Source organism: Lissotriton helveticus, chromosome 4_1 (genome assembly GCF_964261635.1).
Source record: "Lissotriton helveticus chromosome 4_1, aLisHel1.1, whole genome shotgun sequence".
In the NCBI taxonomy this organism is placed as follows: Eukaryota; Metazoa; Chordata; class Amphibia; order Caudata; family Salamandridae; genus Lissotriton; species Lissotriton helveticus.
In genome coordinates this window covers 269995111-270014071 of record NC_136063.1, presented here as the reverse complement: position 1 = coordinate 270014071, position 18961 = coordinate 269995111, and the positions used below count along the sequence as shown (strand labels likewise).

Genomic DNA, 18961 nt, shown 5'->3' with positions numbered 1-18961 from the left:
AGGAAGGTGTTAGGCGGAATGGGAGTGATATGGTAGTTGGGGGGACTGGGTAAAGGTGATGTGACATGAACACGTTCTCATGTTATATACAGTTGAACCTTTACAGCCTAAATTAGGTCCATAGTTCCCTATAATCATAGCACACAGGTCACGATAAATCAATATCTTCTGTTCCTATGGTTTGAGGGTGTATCGTAGTCTACGTTTCGACCCCGAGATGTGAAGGGTTATTAGTTCCTCATTGTGGGGTCTTCATCAGGACAACAGTTAGTGTGGAGCACTATAGAAACGGCTGTGCATGGCCTTTTAGTTGGTGGTAAATACCGAATCCTTAACTATGCAATTCACTCATTTGAGTGCTCCCTACATTGCAGATTCGGTAATTTACTGATACGGTATTTTAAGGAATCGGTATTTTACCGATTCCTTAAAATACAGATTCCGTAAATTACCGAATCTGTAAATGGGCCACCTACATCTCAAAAGCCTAATACCGGTCGGTAATGGCCGAAATTCGGTAATTTCGGCTGGTACCAACCGGTTTTAGGCTACCTACATCTGGCCCCTAGATTTGTTACCGGACCACCTCAACATCAGGGAATAAATTAAGGACTTGAATTCAAGAAAGATCTAGTGATGAGAACCAGTATGCCACTTCTAGATGGTGGCGAGAACATGCTTGTGCTGATTTTGTATAAAAAACTTCCGGTCACAGTCTCGTATTTGGGAGATACTTCCTAATGAAGAATATGTGGAAAAATCCATTAGAAATATACCATTATAAATTAGTCAGATTTAAAAAAGTGAAATTATAACTGCTAAGTAGTGTCCCAATGAAAAAGTGGGAACATCTGATACACTAAAAAGCATATAGTTATGTAAAATGAAACATACCTTGAGTAAGATATCCTCTCAAATGTACTCATGGTCTTATCAACTGAAGATGATGCTAGATCATTACCTATAAAAAACATTTGGTCAGTTAGGTTTATTTCGCATTGGAATAATGATATGGCAAATAACTTGTCAATTTAGAAATATTGTGTTTGGCTCAATATATGCAAAGATTGTGACATATCTTTACAAGGTTTAAAACGGTGTGGTCTCTTGTGCTCATACCTCACTTACTTTGGGTGTCAGCACTCAAATGATGAACAATGACACCTACTCAGGACTCAGTGTTAACAATCATAAAATGAGCATCACTAGAAAATCTAAAAAAATAATTAACTAACAAACTCACTAAAAACTAGGGATCCTAGAGGATATTACCATTCTTTTGAGCCTCACATTTGTCAAGTGTAATGGGTAGAAACAACTTTTCATGTATCACTCTAAACATGTATTACAGTACCAAGTGCTACTGCAAGAACAATTTTTCTTTTAACTCTGTTACCAACATTCCACTTGTACCACCTGCAAGAAAAGCACTCCTGACCATCAAATAGACCTCACCTGGTAGAATATGGAAAGTATCTGTTCCTGTCAAACCGGTCTCTTCCTCTTGCTTACCCCTTTCTTTCCCATCTCCCTGTTTCTCCTGGTTCCATAAACCGTTCCCTGCCCTCTACTGTGGAACCCCTGGTTCCTTCGATCTCTTCCTTTTACCACTGCCACTGGCCCCATGTTGCCTCTCCCCCTGCTTCTTTATTAACTCTCCACCCTCCCCCTATCACTACAACTTCTAGTGCCTTTTCCATTCCCTCACTGATCTCCCTCTCATAATTTGGCTTCCCACATTTACTCCCTTTAGACTCTGCACTTCCTTCTTTATATCATACTCTATCCCCCACCTCTACTTTCACTTCTACTCCCTCCTCTTGCATCCTCTTTACCAACTTCCACTTGAACCTCTTCCTGACCACTTACATTATCCTATCTGCCCTCACTCCATCTACACTTCTCATCCTCTTAATTCTCCGCCTCTTCTCACATTCCCCCACCATCAATCTCTGCACATCCCTCTCGTTCCTCAGGCCCGCTCCATCTTCTATCTCTGCCCCCTCTTGAGACTCCTCCCTCTTCCTGGCACCGAAACGCGCGTTGGCGTTACCTGGTTTTGGGATACTGTTTTATCAACCTGGACTCTTTAGCAGTGTGCTATCTAGGCTCCGCTGGATCCCTCTTCTGTGTCATTTCGGGAATTACGTTGAGGAATTTACTGTGAATGTGGTTCTTGTGTGAATATATGTGCGTGACTGTACCAGTTAGTGTATGGTTGTGGAGAGGTTGATGTGGGGAAACCATGTCATATTATGTATATTTATTCTGGTAATAATGTTTTATTTATGTATTGAGTTGTTATGATGTCTTATGTTTTGAATAACTAATATATTAATCAAATATGATAAAAAGAAAATAAAGATTTTTTACATCTATATTTGTTAAAAAAAAAAAATTAATTCCCGTGAGTTGTTTGTCTCCCCTTTTTAGTGAGCTCCGGCGCTATATATATAAATTTGTGGATTCCTTGTGAGCCCTTGTTTGATCCATGTGGGTGGACTTTTCCCTTAACAGTTGTGTCCTCCCTCTTCCTACTCTATTCTCCTCATCCAACCTCAAACCCATTTTCCGCTCCCCCTTGTCTTTCTTTCATGCTTTCCTAATCCTTCTTCCTTCTCAACTCCATCTTTTGTTATTGCTCCTTCCTTGCCCTCTCCCTCCTCCTATTCGCTCGAAACCAATTCCAAAATCCACTCCTGGTGTTATGTTCTTTTATCTGGTTCCCCCCTTCCCCTCTCTTGTTGTTATTATTAAGTTTTTTGACCCGTGGGTCCAATTTAGTTGTATGCCAGTTGGGAAGCTTATGTTTCATGTAAAGCTTCACATGCATCACAGTAATCAATGCTATATAAATCTGTTGAATACATCTATAAAAATATTCTGATAGCAGACCACTAAAAGTAGGAGGAAACTGTGATAGCCTTCTTCAGTACATTTACCAAATGGAGTATGTCATCCTAACATATGGCACAATGCAGATAAAAAGCAGAACTATATTTGTAGGGCTGTTTTTTAAAACCCAGGCATACATATCACCAGTGGTAACCTTGCAGAAATCAGTTATGCTAATTTAACAAAGGCATATATTAAAAAATGTGGTATTTGAAGCACACAGAATACTTTTTTCTAAAGAAACTGATACTTTCCATTGCACAATCTACAAAGAAAATGTGTTCCTTTTTAGCAGCCAATTTAATATGTAGGAGTCCAAGACAACCATTACTGAAGCAGTTATGTATCTTTGTTGATATTTTCCGGTAGATACTCTACCTAGCTGCATATTCCTCAACTTTAGAATATAGCGTGCTTATCAGACTGGATCCGGAAACTTTTTTGCAATGCTACAGTGTGCTGTTAGGTGGCGCCATACAGCTCTGTACCATCCCAAAAATGATGGACTGGAGCTGCATGAAAGCACCACCCTTGCTGGACTCTCCTTTTTTTAAACATACTTTATTAATTTTTTCAAGACATAGCACCTGATGTACGAGTTACTTACCTTAGGTAACTATGTATCTGGTAGAGACGATTCTACCCGCAGATTCCTTAACGTAGAATTATCCCCAGGCATGAGACTGGATCTGGACACTTTTTGCCCAGCAACCATGCGCGCCAGGGGACGGCATCACGCGTCTCCGCACAGGCGTCGTCCACGTAAGTGACGTCAGCGAGGTCACTTAAGTCCGAACCCAGAAAGCGCCTATGTCAGTTTTCTTCTGAGAACTTTTCCTCGCCACAATGCGGAGCCATCAGACAAAACTGTGTGATTATGGGAACAGTGCACGAAAGAGCAGAAAAAGTGGAAAAAGGATGGTGACAAACAACACCATAAGGAGCAGTGTCAACACTGCAGCAGTGAAAGGCAGGGAGAAGAAAAGAACAGAGCACAACCCTGAGCAGCCACTCTTCCAGGATGTAGACAGACCCCCTCTGGAGACAAGAAACCCATGCAAAAATGCCACAACAACATACAGCAGGACTACAACCCCAACCAGGAACAATGAAGGAGAGCTGGTGGCAAGACAAACAGGAACGACAATTCTCCAGGGAACCCCAGCACAGAGTGCGACAACCCCCCCCCCCCGCCCCCAAGGGGCAAGGGCACGGAGAGATGACTCCAACCACGAGGGTAGCAGAGGGACAGGACCCTTAGCAACCAGGGGGAGAGGGACGGGAGGGAAGAAGAGAAGGCAAGCCATAACCTGGACCAGAGCAGAGGGGCACAGGAGAACATATGACTCCATCCTCCCAGTGTCAAAGAGGAGGAAGGGACAAGAAACCGAACAAATCGTCCAGTTAAAACAGCGAAAGAAAGAACTCACAGCAGATACAGCCACCCACCGGGAGGCGAGTGCAGAAGACCAAGTCAAAGGCCCTCGCAGAACGGGGAGGAAGGGCGGGCCGTGAAGGAATCTGCGGCTAAAATCGTCTCTACCAGATACATCACTACCAAAGGTAAGTAACTCGAACATCTGATAGAGACTACTAGCTGCAGATTCCTTAACGTAGAATAGATACCCTAGCCATACCCAGGGGGAAGGAGGGTCTGCGAAAGGGCCCCGCCGGTGGGGACCGGTCCAGCAGCCAAGCGAAGAGACTCGTCCCTGCATGCAAGGGTAACCCCCACAGCAGAACGCCACCGGGCAGGGGAAGAAGAAAAGGAGAAAGAGGAAGCCCATTCACACTCAACAGAGGAAATAAGGCAAGGGGAGGCCGAAGCACCCCACGTCCTTACAGGGCTACAGAACCTCCAACCAAGGCCAAAGCAAGGAAGAGGAAGAAGATCAACCCAGAGGCCCCAAGGAGACAGGGGAGAAAGAAGGAGAGCAGCCCGGGGCACCCAGGAAGAGGGGAGGAACACAAGAACCCTCCCAACCTCCAGGACAGCGAACATGAGGGCGAAGAAGGCCCGACCACACCACAGAGAGGGATACGCACACATGACCCAAAGGAAGACGAACCAGAGTCACAATGCCAGGCCACAGACAGTAGGCCAGAACTGACTAACTGCGCAGCAACCCTTGAGAAAAACATCTTGGGGTGCCACCCAGGCATTCTCATTCAGCAACAAGGAAATTGCACCTGCAAGTACATATGCGCCACGGAGAGCAGAGGCCCTAAGGCGACCACAACTCCCCAGCACATAACGAGCTATATAACAGCTACCAGTACCCCACATAGGGTAAGTTTGTCCCTTGTCCTCTTAGGAGGAAACTTCCGCAGCAGAGGACAACAGAAGAGCTACGGGGAAAAAAACCCTGCAGAAGGCTTGTCAAGCAGCCAAGAGAAGAACAGGAGGCCTAGTCTCAGTGCCAACCTGTCGTGACAACGTCCAACAAACACTCACGGAAGAAGGGCCGGCCAGCAGCCAACAGAGCCACAGTCCCAACATAGAGGACTCTCAGGCATATGAAGCACACAGATCACACAACGGGGGCGACTCGCCCCAACGAAAGAACAGCTCACAAAATCCAGACCAACCCACAAGTCACTGAGGGGGAGAAGGAGGAGTAGGAGGTGGCCGGAGCCCCGCCAAGAACCTCCGGATGGCCAAGTCCACCGGGGCGTGGAACAAGAGGGTGCAATCAAAGGGAAGATCCACCAGCCGCTCCCGCACATTCTCTGGGAACACACTGTCCCAAAGCCAAGCATGGCAGCGAAGGGCAACTGAAGAAGCCATGGCAAGACCAAGCACCTCCGAGATGTCCAAAGCGGAGCGAAGAATAAACGCCGCCAGCTCCCGGGCACCTAACGCATGGTGCCTCAAGTCAACACCAGCGCCCTCCTGAAAAGCTGCAAATCCAAGGGACTCCGCCGAGTCCCACAAGCAAGATGTGGCCCAAGCCAACACACAAAGTGTTAAGGGCCCGCAGAGCCGCACTGGTCGAGGCAAAAATATAGCTGCCCCAGGAGTCCAGCCAGCGGGCCTCCCGGTAGGGTGGGGCCAACAGCGACAGCAGGGAAAGAAAGCCGGTCCGCAAGAGGGGGCCACTGGCAGAGGGGTGGAGCGAAAGACACACCGGGTCACGTGGCGCTGGAAGGTGCCGGTGCAGAAGGTGTTGGGGCACCGGATCCCCGTGGCGGGGCGCCCCCAAGTCCCCGTCAATGAAGAATGGAGCGAACCTTCAAAGGGGAGCAGCAGCTCCCTCCCACCACAGCCATGGTGAAGAACTTCCAAAAGATGGTCTGCGGGTAAATGGACAGCCGGATCGCCTATGCGCAAAAGTCCCACAGCCGTGGAAAGAGCATGAGCGAAGGCCGCACCCGCCTCCGTAGGGCCTCGCGGCAAAAAAGCATCTCCCCCCTGGGGGACGGCTGTAAACTAAGACGGCCATCCCCTAAACCAAGCGGAGCGGGAAAGAGCCAGGCCCGAAAAGGAGAAAGAGGCACCGAAGAGTGGGGGACCTGTGGTTCCTCCGGTGAAATCGTTGCCGCGGCGACGGCAAGGAGCTGTCTTTTGATGACGTTGGGGGAAAAGCCACGACATGGCGACCCGTCTCCGGCGAGGACGACACCAGCAGGCGCCCAACCTCTGGGGAAGAGGGGACATCCGAATCCACGACCTGACGCCTGTTCGGTGCTGTAGAGTCCGCAACCTGGAGCAGGGCGTCATCGTCATCAAACACCACAGGAGACGCCGGACAGGCCTCCGCCCCATCACACGGTGCCGGGGACCTAGGCTGGGGCCGAGCTGGTCAAGGGTCGGCACTGGAACGGCACCAACTCGACCTCCGACGAGGCAGCCGCCTGCGTGGAGGAACGAAAAGCACCTAGAGAGCGACAAGTAGTCCCCTCCAGCCTCGAACCATGGGGGGAAACGAGATAGGTCCACCGACACCCACGGCGGTGCCAAGGCCGACTCTACCTCCGGCGAGGCAGCCACCTGCATGGAGGAATGAGAGGGACCCGGGAACTGACAAGGAGCCCCCCGTCAGCCTCGACCCACAAGGGGATGAGAGGGGCCCGCCGACCCCTGTGGCGCCGCCGAGGCCGACTCAACCTCCGACGAGGCAGCCGTCTGCGTGGAGGGACGAGAAGGGCCTGTGGAGGAATGAGGGGTCCCCCTCCAACCTCGACCCAAGATGGGATGAGAAGGGTCCGCCGAAACTTGTGGCGCCGCCATGGCCAGCAGCTGCCGGCGCCGTAGCGGCGTCACCTCGGCCTCAGACAGAACCGCCACCTATCTAAAGGGCCGAGGGGGGTTTGGGGATGCGACCCGAGCCCCAGCGACCTCCCGCGACACCACAGGGACACCCGCAGCAGTTTGCGGCGAGGCAGAGGCGCCGTGGTCCGAAAGAAGGAACCCCGAAGGGCCGCACTCCAACAGCACCACATCTTCCGAACCTAGAGCCGAACCAGTCGGCGCCGGGGCCGAAGCCGCCGGCGATGCCGCGGAGAGCCCCGCATGGTGCAAGAGATCCGCCGACACCCCAGGAGGTGAAGAAGGAGGAGGAAAAGCCAGCGGGCCTGCAAAGCTGCTGCATATGTCTCCAACGGGGCTCTCGACGCCCCCTCACCGGGGAACGGTTGATAGGGGGACGATATGTGGGGACGCATCACCCGCTGGGGACCCCACACCCCAAACAGGCCGAAAACCAGCCCTCAGGGACAAACTGCGACACTTACCGACAGGGGAGAGACGCTCTTGCGGCACAGGAGATGGATGAGGACGACGATGAAGGCCGCTCCGAAAACCTTCTGCAGAAGCTGAGCGAGGTGACGAAGCCGATCTGGACATTCAAGCCGAGAGAAGTTTCATGCGGCGTTCCCGCCGTGATTCGGCTTCAACCGTTGACACGCCTCACAATCAGTGGAGCCGTGATCCTCCCCAGAGTACCACATGCAAATGAGGTGAGGGTCCGTCACTGACATCAAGCGTCCACAAGACAAACACGTCTTGAAGCCCGAAGGCATCCGCGCACTGTCCCCACAACACACGAAAGATCGAAGGGAAAGGCCTAAACAGGCTCAGAGCATGAACCAGATCCGCGTTGCACGCGAAAAAGGAAAAAACTGACCTAGGCGTGCCGGGGTGGGACTTATGTGACCTAACTGATGTCACGTACGCGGGCGCCTGGGCGGAGCCCCGTGGTGCCGTCCCCCCAGCACGCAGGGATGCTGGACAAAAAGATTCCGGATCTACTCTCACGCATGGGGATAATTCTACATTAAGGAATCTGCGGCTAGTAGTCTCTATCAGATATATTTTTTTATTACATTGTGGTAAATAAAATATTACCCTGGCAGAATTTCTAGGCATTAACAAAGTATCATGCATCAAATGAGAGACAGGATCCGTGGTATCTGAGTTAAAATGGGCTTTATTCCAATAACTCGAGTCAAAGGGAGAATCAGTTCCATCACCACAGAGGTTCAGGAAGGGTCTTCTAACAATTATTTTCTGAACATGGGTTATATACATTTTATCTTGTACATAGGACGTAAGAAGGAACGCTCGAGGCAGAGCAGAGAGAACATGAGATAAGAACATGTGGGTGTACACTTTGATGAGTCATAGGTAGGTGATAGGTAGGTGTCATAGGTGGGTGGGTACTTAGAGGAGGAGTTTGGATAGCTAGCTGGAACTATGCCCTAATTGTGCAACTTTGAGCATGACGTGCAATTGACGTGTAACTGGGAGGAAGCTGACTTTCAACCTAGTAGAGAGATCTCTTGTGTCAAGGTGACCAGCACAGCTAGTACAACTGATATCTAGAGTCAGGGGATGTATTATCTGAAGCAATAGTTGTTCATCACTAAAAGACAGAGAGGGCATATTTATTCGTTCATTGCATGAGGGCTGTGAGCTCTTCTATGGATGCATGCACTGTGATTTACTTAAATGGAGACAGAATGGCTAGGCCCTATCTCCCTCGGACGGGTTCTGTGTACCTTCTTCACCAGGCTGAAACGTGATTCTGTAAAGCAAACAGATAACTGTTATTCATAATACTGTCTTGGCAGGCCTCTTGTTGGGCTTCTCTCGGCTGAGCTAGAAGTATGCGAGGTCGGAGGGACGTAACTGCAGCTTCAGTGTGTCAGGAGTCATGAAATGCAAATACATGGGCCTTATGCTACCTTAACGTTTGGGAGACTTTGATGACTGGCATTTCTAATGCAGGACATAAATGTAGAGGCCTAGTGATTCAGGCCACTACAGGGAATATGCATGGATGACATGCACACACATGTAACATAGGGTATACGTAGGGGGCATCCTGGTCAGGCAAAATTTCATTTTCCTCATTCCCTCCTTGTCCCCTACGTAACCCTTTAGGATACATCTATATTCATGAGACCGTATAGTTCATCATACAGAATCATTTGTTCATCTTTAACTCTTTGTTTACGTGGATGGGGAACACAGGCAGTGGCACACAGGCCGCAAATTGCCGGGCCGCACTGCAAACAGAGACAGCAACCAAATATCATAAGTAGGATCATTCCTAGGAAGGTCAGCACTTTCCATCCCCATGCCGATATTACACCCCAGAACCAACTGGACCAAGTCCATGTGCCTGGATCTTGATGTATGGCATGAGCAATTTTGTGGAGCCTTGTTATTGCTTCGTACACAGATGGTGCATTATCTGGGATGAAAATGCAACAACTAGATCGGATGACTCTACAAGCTCCGCCCCTATCCGCCAAGATGACGTCTAGAACGAGGCGGTTTTGAAGAACGACAAGTCTAATAGCAGACTGTTCCTGGGTCAAGTTCGCCAGGGCAGATGCAGTTATATTTACAACTGTTTCAAGAGTCCTTGTTAACCTGCGTATCAGTTTACTGTTTTGGACGGGACCTATGAAGAAAAAGAATCCTTTGTTGAAATCTGTATATTGCTCCCAAGCTGTTTCAGTCTGATCGATCCCTGCGGAATCTGTCTCTCTCTTTTGTCTAACATGTTCTAGTCGTGAATCTCTATGATAATTTGATGGGGCTAGAAAAACGGGTGGCAATAAGAATGCTATATAACAAGTCCCACCCCAGTCTAAGGGCAGATGTACATAGGCTGTCTGACCACAAATGAAATAGGTATGGCGTGATGTTTTGAAAGAAGAAAGTCCTTTATCGTTAAACTCTACTACAGTGTTACACTCGCTGTGTCCCATATGTACTGAGCCTTTCTTTTTAACACATAAATCACCTTTTGCTGGCAGGACTGAAATAAACGGTGGACCTGTATTTTGCTTGGGCTGAACGTTTAACATTATAAAATTAACGGATGCATTTCCCTGTTCATACTCTTCATTCTCTAAATCGGTTCCCTTTCTTTGGGGGAATCCGTCTTTGTCTGGAAAGCATGCTTCATTCATTACTTTATTCAGGTTTCCATATATCCAGCCACCTGGATAAGCTATGTACCTTCTATCTATTGAGGTCATTAGAGCAAACCATGCTCCACATGAACCATTGTGTGAGAACGGTAAAGGGTAGAAGGGCAGAACTCCCTTCGTTTCTTGATAAGGAGGCAGTTGGCCACATACCCAGCAATCAGTCGCATTGCTGGTCTGGTGAGAATGGTGTAACATTCGAATAAATGTATTGTTACGTAGTGCAAGTCGATATGACAATTCATGAGGAGGCAGGTCACTGAATGTATGCTCTATGGTACTGTTACTGGAAGAATGTATATGTGAGGAAATGGGAAAGAAAACATGTAGCAATAAACTAACACAGATTATAACAATGCACAGAATAAAAAGAATGATCAAAGTAACTATACATCTACTGCGTAATATCTTGCAGTATTTTTCCTTCTTATCTCTCTTCTTGCTATTCTCATATGTGATCTTATACATGTCAGAAATCAAGTCTAACCGATTCACCACCGGGTGGGCTTAAACAATTAAACTACGTCTGACTTACTAGATCGCAACTTAAACCTATACTCCTGCTGTGGAGTCTTTTCTAGCAAAGGTCAGTGTTCTTTATAAAAGTTCCAAAGTTCCAAATAGTCCAAAGTATCTTTTGTAGTGATGAAGGTGAGTTCGGCCTTTACGTCCTTCCACCAACTTCGGCGTCTTCCAACGTGGCTCAAGGGGACTTGAACGATCAAAATTCCGGATGCATACAAAATTCTCGGGGACAATGGCGTGTTCCTTGACCTGGGTGTTGTCAGGGAAGGCAGCTGCAACCTGTGAACAACAAGAGAGTAGTGTAGACATCAAGGAAGCCAGGTAATCTGTCAGCATGTTACTGTCAACATCAGGTATTTTCTTTGGCATAGGCGTACCTCACATATTTGGCGGTCTACCGAAAACTACTTCATAAGGAGATAGGCCTGTTCTGGAATGAGCTACCATACGCATGTAAAAGAGGGCAACCGGCAAGGCCACCATCCAATCCACGCCTTTTTCTGTACAGATCTCAGCAACTTTTGTCTTAATTGTCTGATTATGTCTTTCTACAAGGCCTGCTGCTTCTGGGTGTCGTACACAATGGAACTTCTATCCTAACAGAAGTGACACTTGTTTCATTAATTCAGAGGAGAATGGCTGACTGTTATCTGAATAGATCACACGAGGTAATCCATACCTAGGGAAGTACTCACGCACTAACTGTCTGGCTGTTGTCACAGCAGTATAACCTGGAACTGGATATGCTTCTGTCCATCTAGATAGTGCACACATAACTACTAAGACATATTTGTAACCTCTACATCTGTCCATTTGGATATAATCCGTCTGGAGAACCTCAAAAGGGTGGTCAGGAGGATGAAATCCGCCTTGTTCCACCGGAATGCCTTTACCTGGATTGAACTGGCAACAGATCATACATGTTCACAGATCATACATGTTCGCACTTTCTGTTTCGCTGCTGCACATAGGTGCTTGTTAAACCAAATGTTCTGTAAACTGTCTAACATTGCTTTTTCTCCCAAGTGTGCGGGACTATGAGCTGTGTTTATGATTACTTGTACCATAGAATCTGGGAGAAACCATGTAGCTTTTCCCTTAGTCATCCAACCTTGGTTAGTCTGGACCCCTCCTTGTTCAGTCCAATTCTTTATCTCATCTGTTGTGGCATGTGTCTGTATGTCGAGTACATCTTGAGTGGGATCCCTGACTGTCATACATGTTGTCAGTAATGGTACCTCTGTCCTTGTCGTGTCTGTTGGTGTCTGGGCTGTCAGTTTAGCTGTTCGGTCTGCCAGGTCATTACCCTGGGAAATGATGTCTGTAATTTTGGTGGTGTGAGCTTTGCACTTCAGGATAGAAATGGCTGTAGGTAAATGTATGGCTTCCAACAGGGCTTGAATAAGTTGGCCGTGCTGAATCATGGTCCCATGGGAGGTCAAAAAACCTCTCTCTTGCCACAGGACCCCAAAATCATGAACTACGCCATAGGCATATTGTGAGTCTGTATAAATGTTTACTTTCAAGTGCTTAGCTCTTATGCAGGCTTGTGTCAGAGGGATGAGCTCTGCTGCTTGTGCAGACAGTGCGTCTATTCTTTGTGTCTCTATGACTTCTGTAGCAGTGGTCACAGCATAGGCTGCTACTAACTCTCCTGCACTCGTTCTCATGCATGAACCATCTACATAGAGTGTCAGGTCAGGGTCTGGGAGTACAATATCTGTCAGGTCTTGTCTTGGTCTTGTCACTATATTCATTACTTCCACACAGTCATGTGGTGGTGCATTTACTGTACTTGAGGGCAAAAATCTTGCAGGATTAAGAATGTTACAACGTCTAATCTCTATGTGTGGTTGAAATAATGTCAGTTCATATCCTGTCAGTCTCGCTACAGTCAAATGTAAAAATAAATAAAAATAAAAAAGCATAAAATGTTTACTGTAACATGGAGTCGCTAAAACTGGCGCCTGACATAATGCTCATTTTAATTCCTCAAATGCCAAGGTGTGTTCTTGTGTCCTAGGGAGTACAGTCAGAGTGGCTGCCTCCTGTGTAGTTAACTGTATGAGTGGTTGGCTAGATACGCATACTGGGGAATCCATTGCCTACAGTAAGAAGTGAGGCCAATAAATGCACGAACTTCCTGTGAAAGGTTAGTAAGTAACTGAATACGTTCTTGTGTTAGCTGTCTACAGCTGACTACCCTCCTTGGAAAGCAAGTGTGACACCACTTGCTTTTCACAGAATTGCAACTGTCAGTGATGCATTCTCGCATTCTGTGTCTGATCGTGCTGTAACCAGGATGTCGTCTACGTACTGTATCAGTCCTGTGTTGGCAGGCATGTGAATACTGTCCAGCCGTTCCTTTAGTGTCTGACTGTAGATGCTAGGGCTCACTGTCATCAATCTAGCAAAAATGATTTATATAACAATAAAAAAAAAAAATGAATTTTCAATTCAAAAGCACAATTTTTATTTTGGGGAAACCTCTTTCCAAAAAGCTCTATAGTTTACAAAAAAATCCTACTCTAAATCTCGGGAATAGTATGACCATACTACCTACAATATGTTCTCTAAATGTATTTGAATAAAATCCAAATTATTCTAGCATAGACAGAGGGCTGGAGCCTGTTCGAGCTCGGAGTTTTGAATCAACTCCAAGCCGGGCTTCACTGTGACCTAAAATTGAATGACTGCCAGATGCTTAACACATTGCAAGAGCAATACTCCTGCCAATTATGCTGTTTACACTACTGAAGGAAAAACTTATTCATTTGCAAGCGTGAATTTATCTGAAGTCAATGAAGCTTTTAGTGTTGACTGTAACGAAGAACAATATTTTGTACACAAGTCAGAGGGGCTGGGGAGGTAACTTCGCTACGAACTCACTCCTTGCTCACCTGCCCCTCCCCTCAGAGCCAGGAGCTGGCTCAGTGTCAAACATAACAAATAGGAGACAAGCCTCTCACTCGTCTCTTCTTCCCTTAAATTGGGTCGCTGCCAACGCTGAGCTCATTGAAAGAGCCAAACGTCTGCCAAGTTTCTTAAAGAGTGAGCTGCAAGCCTCCTCCCTCCACATTCGAAGGAAGCTAGTGTAAGTCGGAGCAGTAGCCCTCCCTTTACATAAACATTTCTCTGCGGCTCATCACGGAGGCTCTGAGAGCTGAGAACAGCTGCCAAGTTACTGAAGACAGAGCTCGGTCTCGTCCGCGGAAAGGAATTGGAGTATGGCCAATAATAACAAGACAGGCACGGCAAGAGGGAAAAACCCTCCCTTTACATAAACATATACTGGAAGCCAGGACCTTCAAGGTCGAAAAACACATTCTCTGTAATTCAAAACATATCTGTACCCAGGCCAGAGAGCTAAACCAACATTCTCTAATTTCACTGAAGCCAATTTAAAACGTGGTAAAAAGCATTCTAAAATCAGTAATTAATAAGGACATATTTTCTGTAACTAAGTGACATGCTAGTACTTTAAAATAATCCTGTACTGCTACTTAAAAGCTCCACTTTCTAATAAACACTTTTGTCTAACTAATTCAGCTAGAAGGCAAGACATTCGAAACATGGGCATTTGTTTAGCATGCAAATTAACACACAAATATGGGACAATGTGCTTCTGCACACAAGGCTATGCATTTTGCATTTGAGAAAAAGAAACGAATTATCATGGACTGTTGGGTTGGGACTGTTCTCTGCATACATCAATTGAAGTGTCTCCACTAAATGTTTATCTGTAACCATCTGTGTAAGCATTGCAGCCTAACTGACCTCTGAATCAGACATAATAAACCCTATTTACAAAGGCTGGTGGACATATAACAGGCAGCATGTTAAATGAACACTGCTTTTACCGTGCAAGATATTACCTTTCTATCAGCAGCCTGTCAAAGTACATAGGTGAGCCTTGAAACTAAATGCAAATTAAACTAATGTAGGGGACACATAGCAATGCATTAAGATGGTAGTGTATTATAGCTATCAAAAAGGGCCACGTTCATTAATTTACAAATAGCCACTATTCCTAATTAAGTGTGCAAGCTCTTCTATTCTACCTATTCAAAGGGCCAGATTCATAATTTTTCAAACAAAATAAATTAAAAAAACCATGTTTTCTAATTGAGTCTATTAACTGTCACAACGCTATTCTAAAGGGCAGCTTGCATTGGGAAAAATATTCTGTAGAAACATTCCTATTTAAAAAAACACACGGTTGCAGTACACTAATTAATAGCACATTCTCTAATGGGTCTATTCTATAATGTCTTCTCAACCGTGAAAAACATTAAAGCACTCTCCGTGCAAAAACCCGTATCTCAATAAGACTGGTTTATTTACAACTACCGACCTCTGAGTCAAACACAGTAAATCAAGTGTTCCAAGGCAAACCCTTTACAAATACACTTCTTTACTCTCCATGCAATATTTTACCATTCAATCTGCAAACTGACAAAGCACATAGGCAGACCCAGAATGAAAAGTCAAGGAAACCTTTATCTCAATTTTCAGAAATACGCCCATTGGATAACATGGCAAATCGCACCTCCACACAAAACATGCTTTTTCCACCACTTCCACAGCTCGGATCCCTTTCAAATTTTGCATCACAGTAGTCCAAGCTATTCCCTAAATCCTCACCGAAAAGCAACCAAATCCCTCCACTGGAACGGGTACGAATTTCCGCTCAAAAACACGCCCCCCGCAAACACCAAAAAACGTCAAAATCCCTCAACACCTTGTTAAACAGCATGTTAAAACAAATACTGCCTACTCAGTACAAGATATTAACTCTTTGGCAGCTGAAGCACAATCATTCCCCAATGACTGCAGTACATGGGAAAGTCATGAACTCATCTCTCCACGTTATCACATAACACGTACGCACATCTTCAAAACGTTTTCTCCAAGTACTTGAAAGAGATCCAGCTCTCTCCTGACTAACGTAATGATAACAAGCTCTGCACAAAACATAACCACATGGCGCTATTCACAAGCCATATTTACAAGAAACTCAACATGTCACAAAAATGACACGCTATTCACAAGGCATATTTACAAGGCGCTATTTACAAGGAACTCCACAGTAAACTTATAGCTCTAACTCTAGCTAGTTCTTCTGAGAGGACGTGATTCTTTTTCTTTGGCTTTTTCCTCTGCTTGTTTATTTCTCTCTACTTTGTTGAATTCTTTCTCTGTTCTCCTATGTGACTCTTAGCGCCATAACTCAATGGCATCTTTCTGAGAGGGTCTTGACTTTTTATACATATCATGACCAGGTGTATCTCTTGGCGGGATGTTAACTGACTCTTCTAGTTTACCTTTCCTGGTCCCTAGCTGACGTAATTTCAAAAACAGTGGCATGTTGAAACTAACACAATGGAAACACAATACACAAGAATAGACTGAAACATTCAACAATCATTCATACAAGAAACATTATAACACTAAAACAGACACAGTCTAACCTGATACATGGAATAAAACATGTACTTGAAAACAATAAACTTTGTGCACTGGAATACAGTACAACCATACCGGTCCCAAAAAATGAGACACGTCTTTACCGGGCCCACGTTTAACCGTGGACCCGTCTTGACCGTTTCCACTTTTTACAGTGGACCCGTCTTGACAGTTTCCACTTTTTACAGTGGACCCGTCTTGAAACTTGATGCATTCCCCATAGTGGTACTCACCGGGAAGCAGAACTTGAAACTTGAAGGCCTCGGAAACTTGACTTGACTACGCTTGCGCCTTGGAACAGGTGGACCTCTGAAGACCTCGGACCTTGCTCTCTCACGGGCTGGGCTCTGGTTGAGACGATCCGCGTTCCTCACCGCCTCGCATGGATGCCTGGTCGCAGTCCGTCCTCCTCCTGGGCCTGAGGGAGTAGCGGGAAATCCCGATGGCGTGCGCACTTGAAGTCCGTCACAGCTGTAGAAGGGGGCAAAGACTAGACCTACAACTCCGGCGAGTGGGGAAAGGGATATGTCCCTGTAAGGGCGCCAAATTATGTGGTAAATAAAATATTACCCTGGCAGAATTTCTAGGCATTAACAAAGTATCATGCATCAAATGAGAGACAGGATCCGTGGTATCTGAGTTAAAATGGGCTTTATTCCAATAACTTGAGTCAAAGGGAGAATCAGTTCCATCACCACAGAGGTTCAGGAAGGGTCTTCTAACAATTATTTTCTGAACATGGGTTATATACATTTTATCTTGTACATAGGACGTAAGAAGGAACGCTCGAGGCAGAGCAGAGAGAACATGAGATAAGAACATGTGGGTATACACTTTGATGAGTCATAGGTAGGTGATAGGTAGGTGTCATAGGTGGGTGGGTACTTAGAGGAGGAGTTTGGATAGCTAGCTGGAACTATGCCCTAATTGTGCAACTTTGAGCATGACGTGCAATTGACGTGTAACTGGGAGGAAGCTGACTTTCAACCTAGTAGAGAGATCTCTTGTGTCAAGGCGACCAGCACAGCTAGTACAACTGATATCTAGAGTCAGGGGATGTATTATCTGAAGCAATAGTTGTTCATCACTAAAAGACAGAGAGGGCATATTTATTCGTTCATTGCATGAGGGCTGTGAGCTCTTCTATGGATGCATGCACTGTGATTTACTTAAATGGAGACAGAATGGCTAGGCCCTATCTCCCTCGGACGGGTTCTGTGTACCTTCTTCACCAGGCTGAAACGTGATTCTGTAAAGCAAACAGATAACTGTTATTCATAATACTGTCTTGGCAGGCCTCTTGTTGGGCTTCTCTCGGCTGAGCTAGAAGTATGCGAGGTCGGAGGGACGTAACTGCAGCTTCAGTGTGTCAGGAGTCATGAAATGCAAATACATGGGCCTTATGCTACCTTAACGTTTGGGAGACTTTGATGACTGGCATTTCTAATGCAGGACATGAATGTAGAGGCCTAGTGATTCAGGCCACTACAGGGAATATGCATGGATGACATGCACACACATGTAACATAGGGTATACGTAGGGGGCATCCTGGTCAGGCAAAATTTCATTTTCCTCAACATACAGCATATTGTTTCCCCACAACTGGTAGAACAGTGTTCCTAGATCAAGCATATAAAAATAGTGAACCGTAACTAACCCCCTCCTGGTATGGCTCAACCCAGGTTTGGCCAACTCGGACTAGAATCTGGCTCCAGCTGAATGAAATCTCCATGCAGAAGCTTAGAGACGTATACAGAGCCCCTGAACAGGCTGTCTCTCCTGTTGCACCGGGAAGGCGTCCAAGGTCAGGGGCTAAGGGGGGGCTCACGCCCCGAGTTATAATGCCAAGGCGTCAGTGGATTTAAGACTTTCCAGCATCATGTCCCATTCCATGGATATCCGTGTTTTCCGTATCCCCTTGTATGCCTTCCTATAACTCCACTTTCTGGTCTACTACCCCATCGTATTAACTCTTCCAGCAAACCCTGCACTGTTGGGGGCAAGGCAGATTTCCATCTCATGGTAATAGAACACTTCACTAGGATTAAGGCCAAATCTGTAAACCTGAAGCACAAGTTACTTACCTTCGGGAAAGATATATCTGTAAGAAACATTAGTTAAGTAGATTCCTTACCTTAGAATATCCCCAGGAGTCAGACTGGATCCGTCAGCAGTACCACTGCACGTCGGTAGGCGTCGTCTGCGGCTCCGCGTCAGTCGTCATTGTATGAGAGTAGGGTCTGCTTCCTATGGTCACCCCCACTTTTTGCTCTGATTCACTGGTTTTTCGACTTTAGTGTGGCTGTGGGCCTGCTAATCAGACCCACAGCCCAGCTGTTCTCTCTCTAAATTCATACCATGTACTTTAGGTACATATCCAATTGGGTATTGGGTCACCTTTGTGAGTCCCTGTATAGTGTACCATAGGTACCCAGGGCATAGGTGCATCCAAGGCCTACCAGGGGCTGCAGTATGTATTATGCCACCCCTGGCTGGCCATCCAAACTGACACCACAGGCTGATCACTCAGCTTGGGCAAGGTTGTGTAATCACCGCTTGCTTAGATATAGTATTCCTATATCTACCCTTATATATAGACACATATATACCTGTAAGTCACTCCTATGGCAG

The 18961-nt window shown here is 46.3% G+C and overlaps 1 protein-coding gene across 3 annotated transcripts in view; it reads right to left on the bottom strand.

Moving 5' to 3' along the window:
- The window catches only part of ASAP1 (ArfGAP with SH3 domain, ankyrin repeat and PH domain 1), a 2040747-nt gene that overhangs the window by 221201 nt on the left and 1800585 nt on the right, over positions 1-18961 (bottom strand). For all 3 annotated transcript variants that reach the window (XM_078686749.1, XM_078686753.1, XM_078686750.1), the window contains one exon: positions 895-961. In XM_078686749.1, coding sequence (XP_078542875.1) covers positions 895-961 — 67 coding nt within the window. The remainder of the gene's footprint in view (positions 1-894; positions 962-18961) is intronic.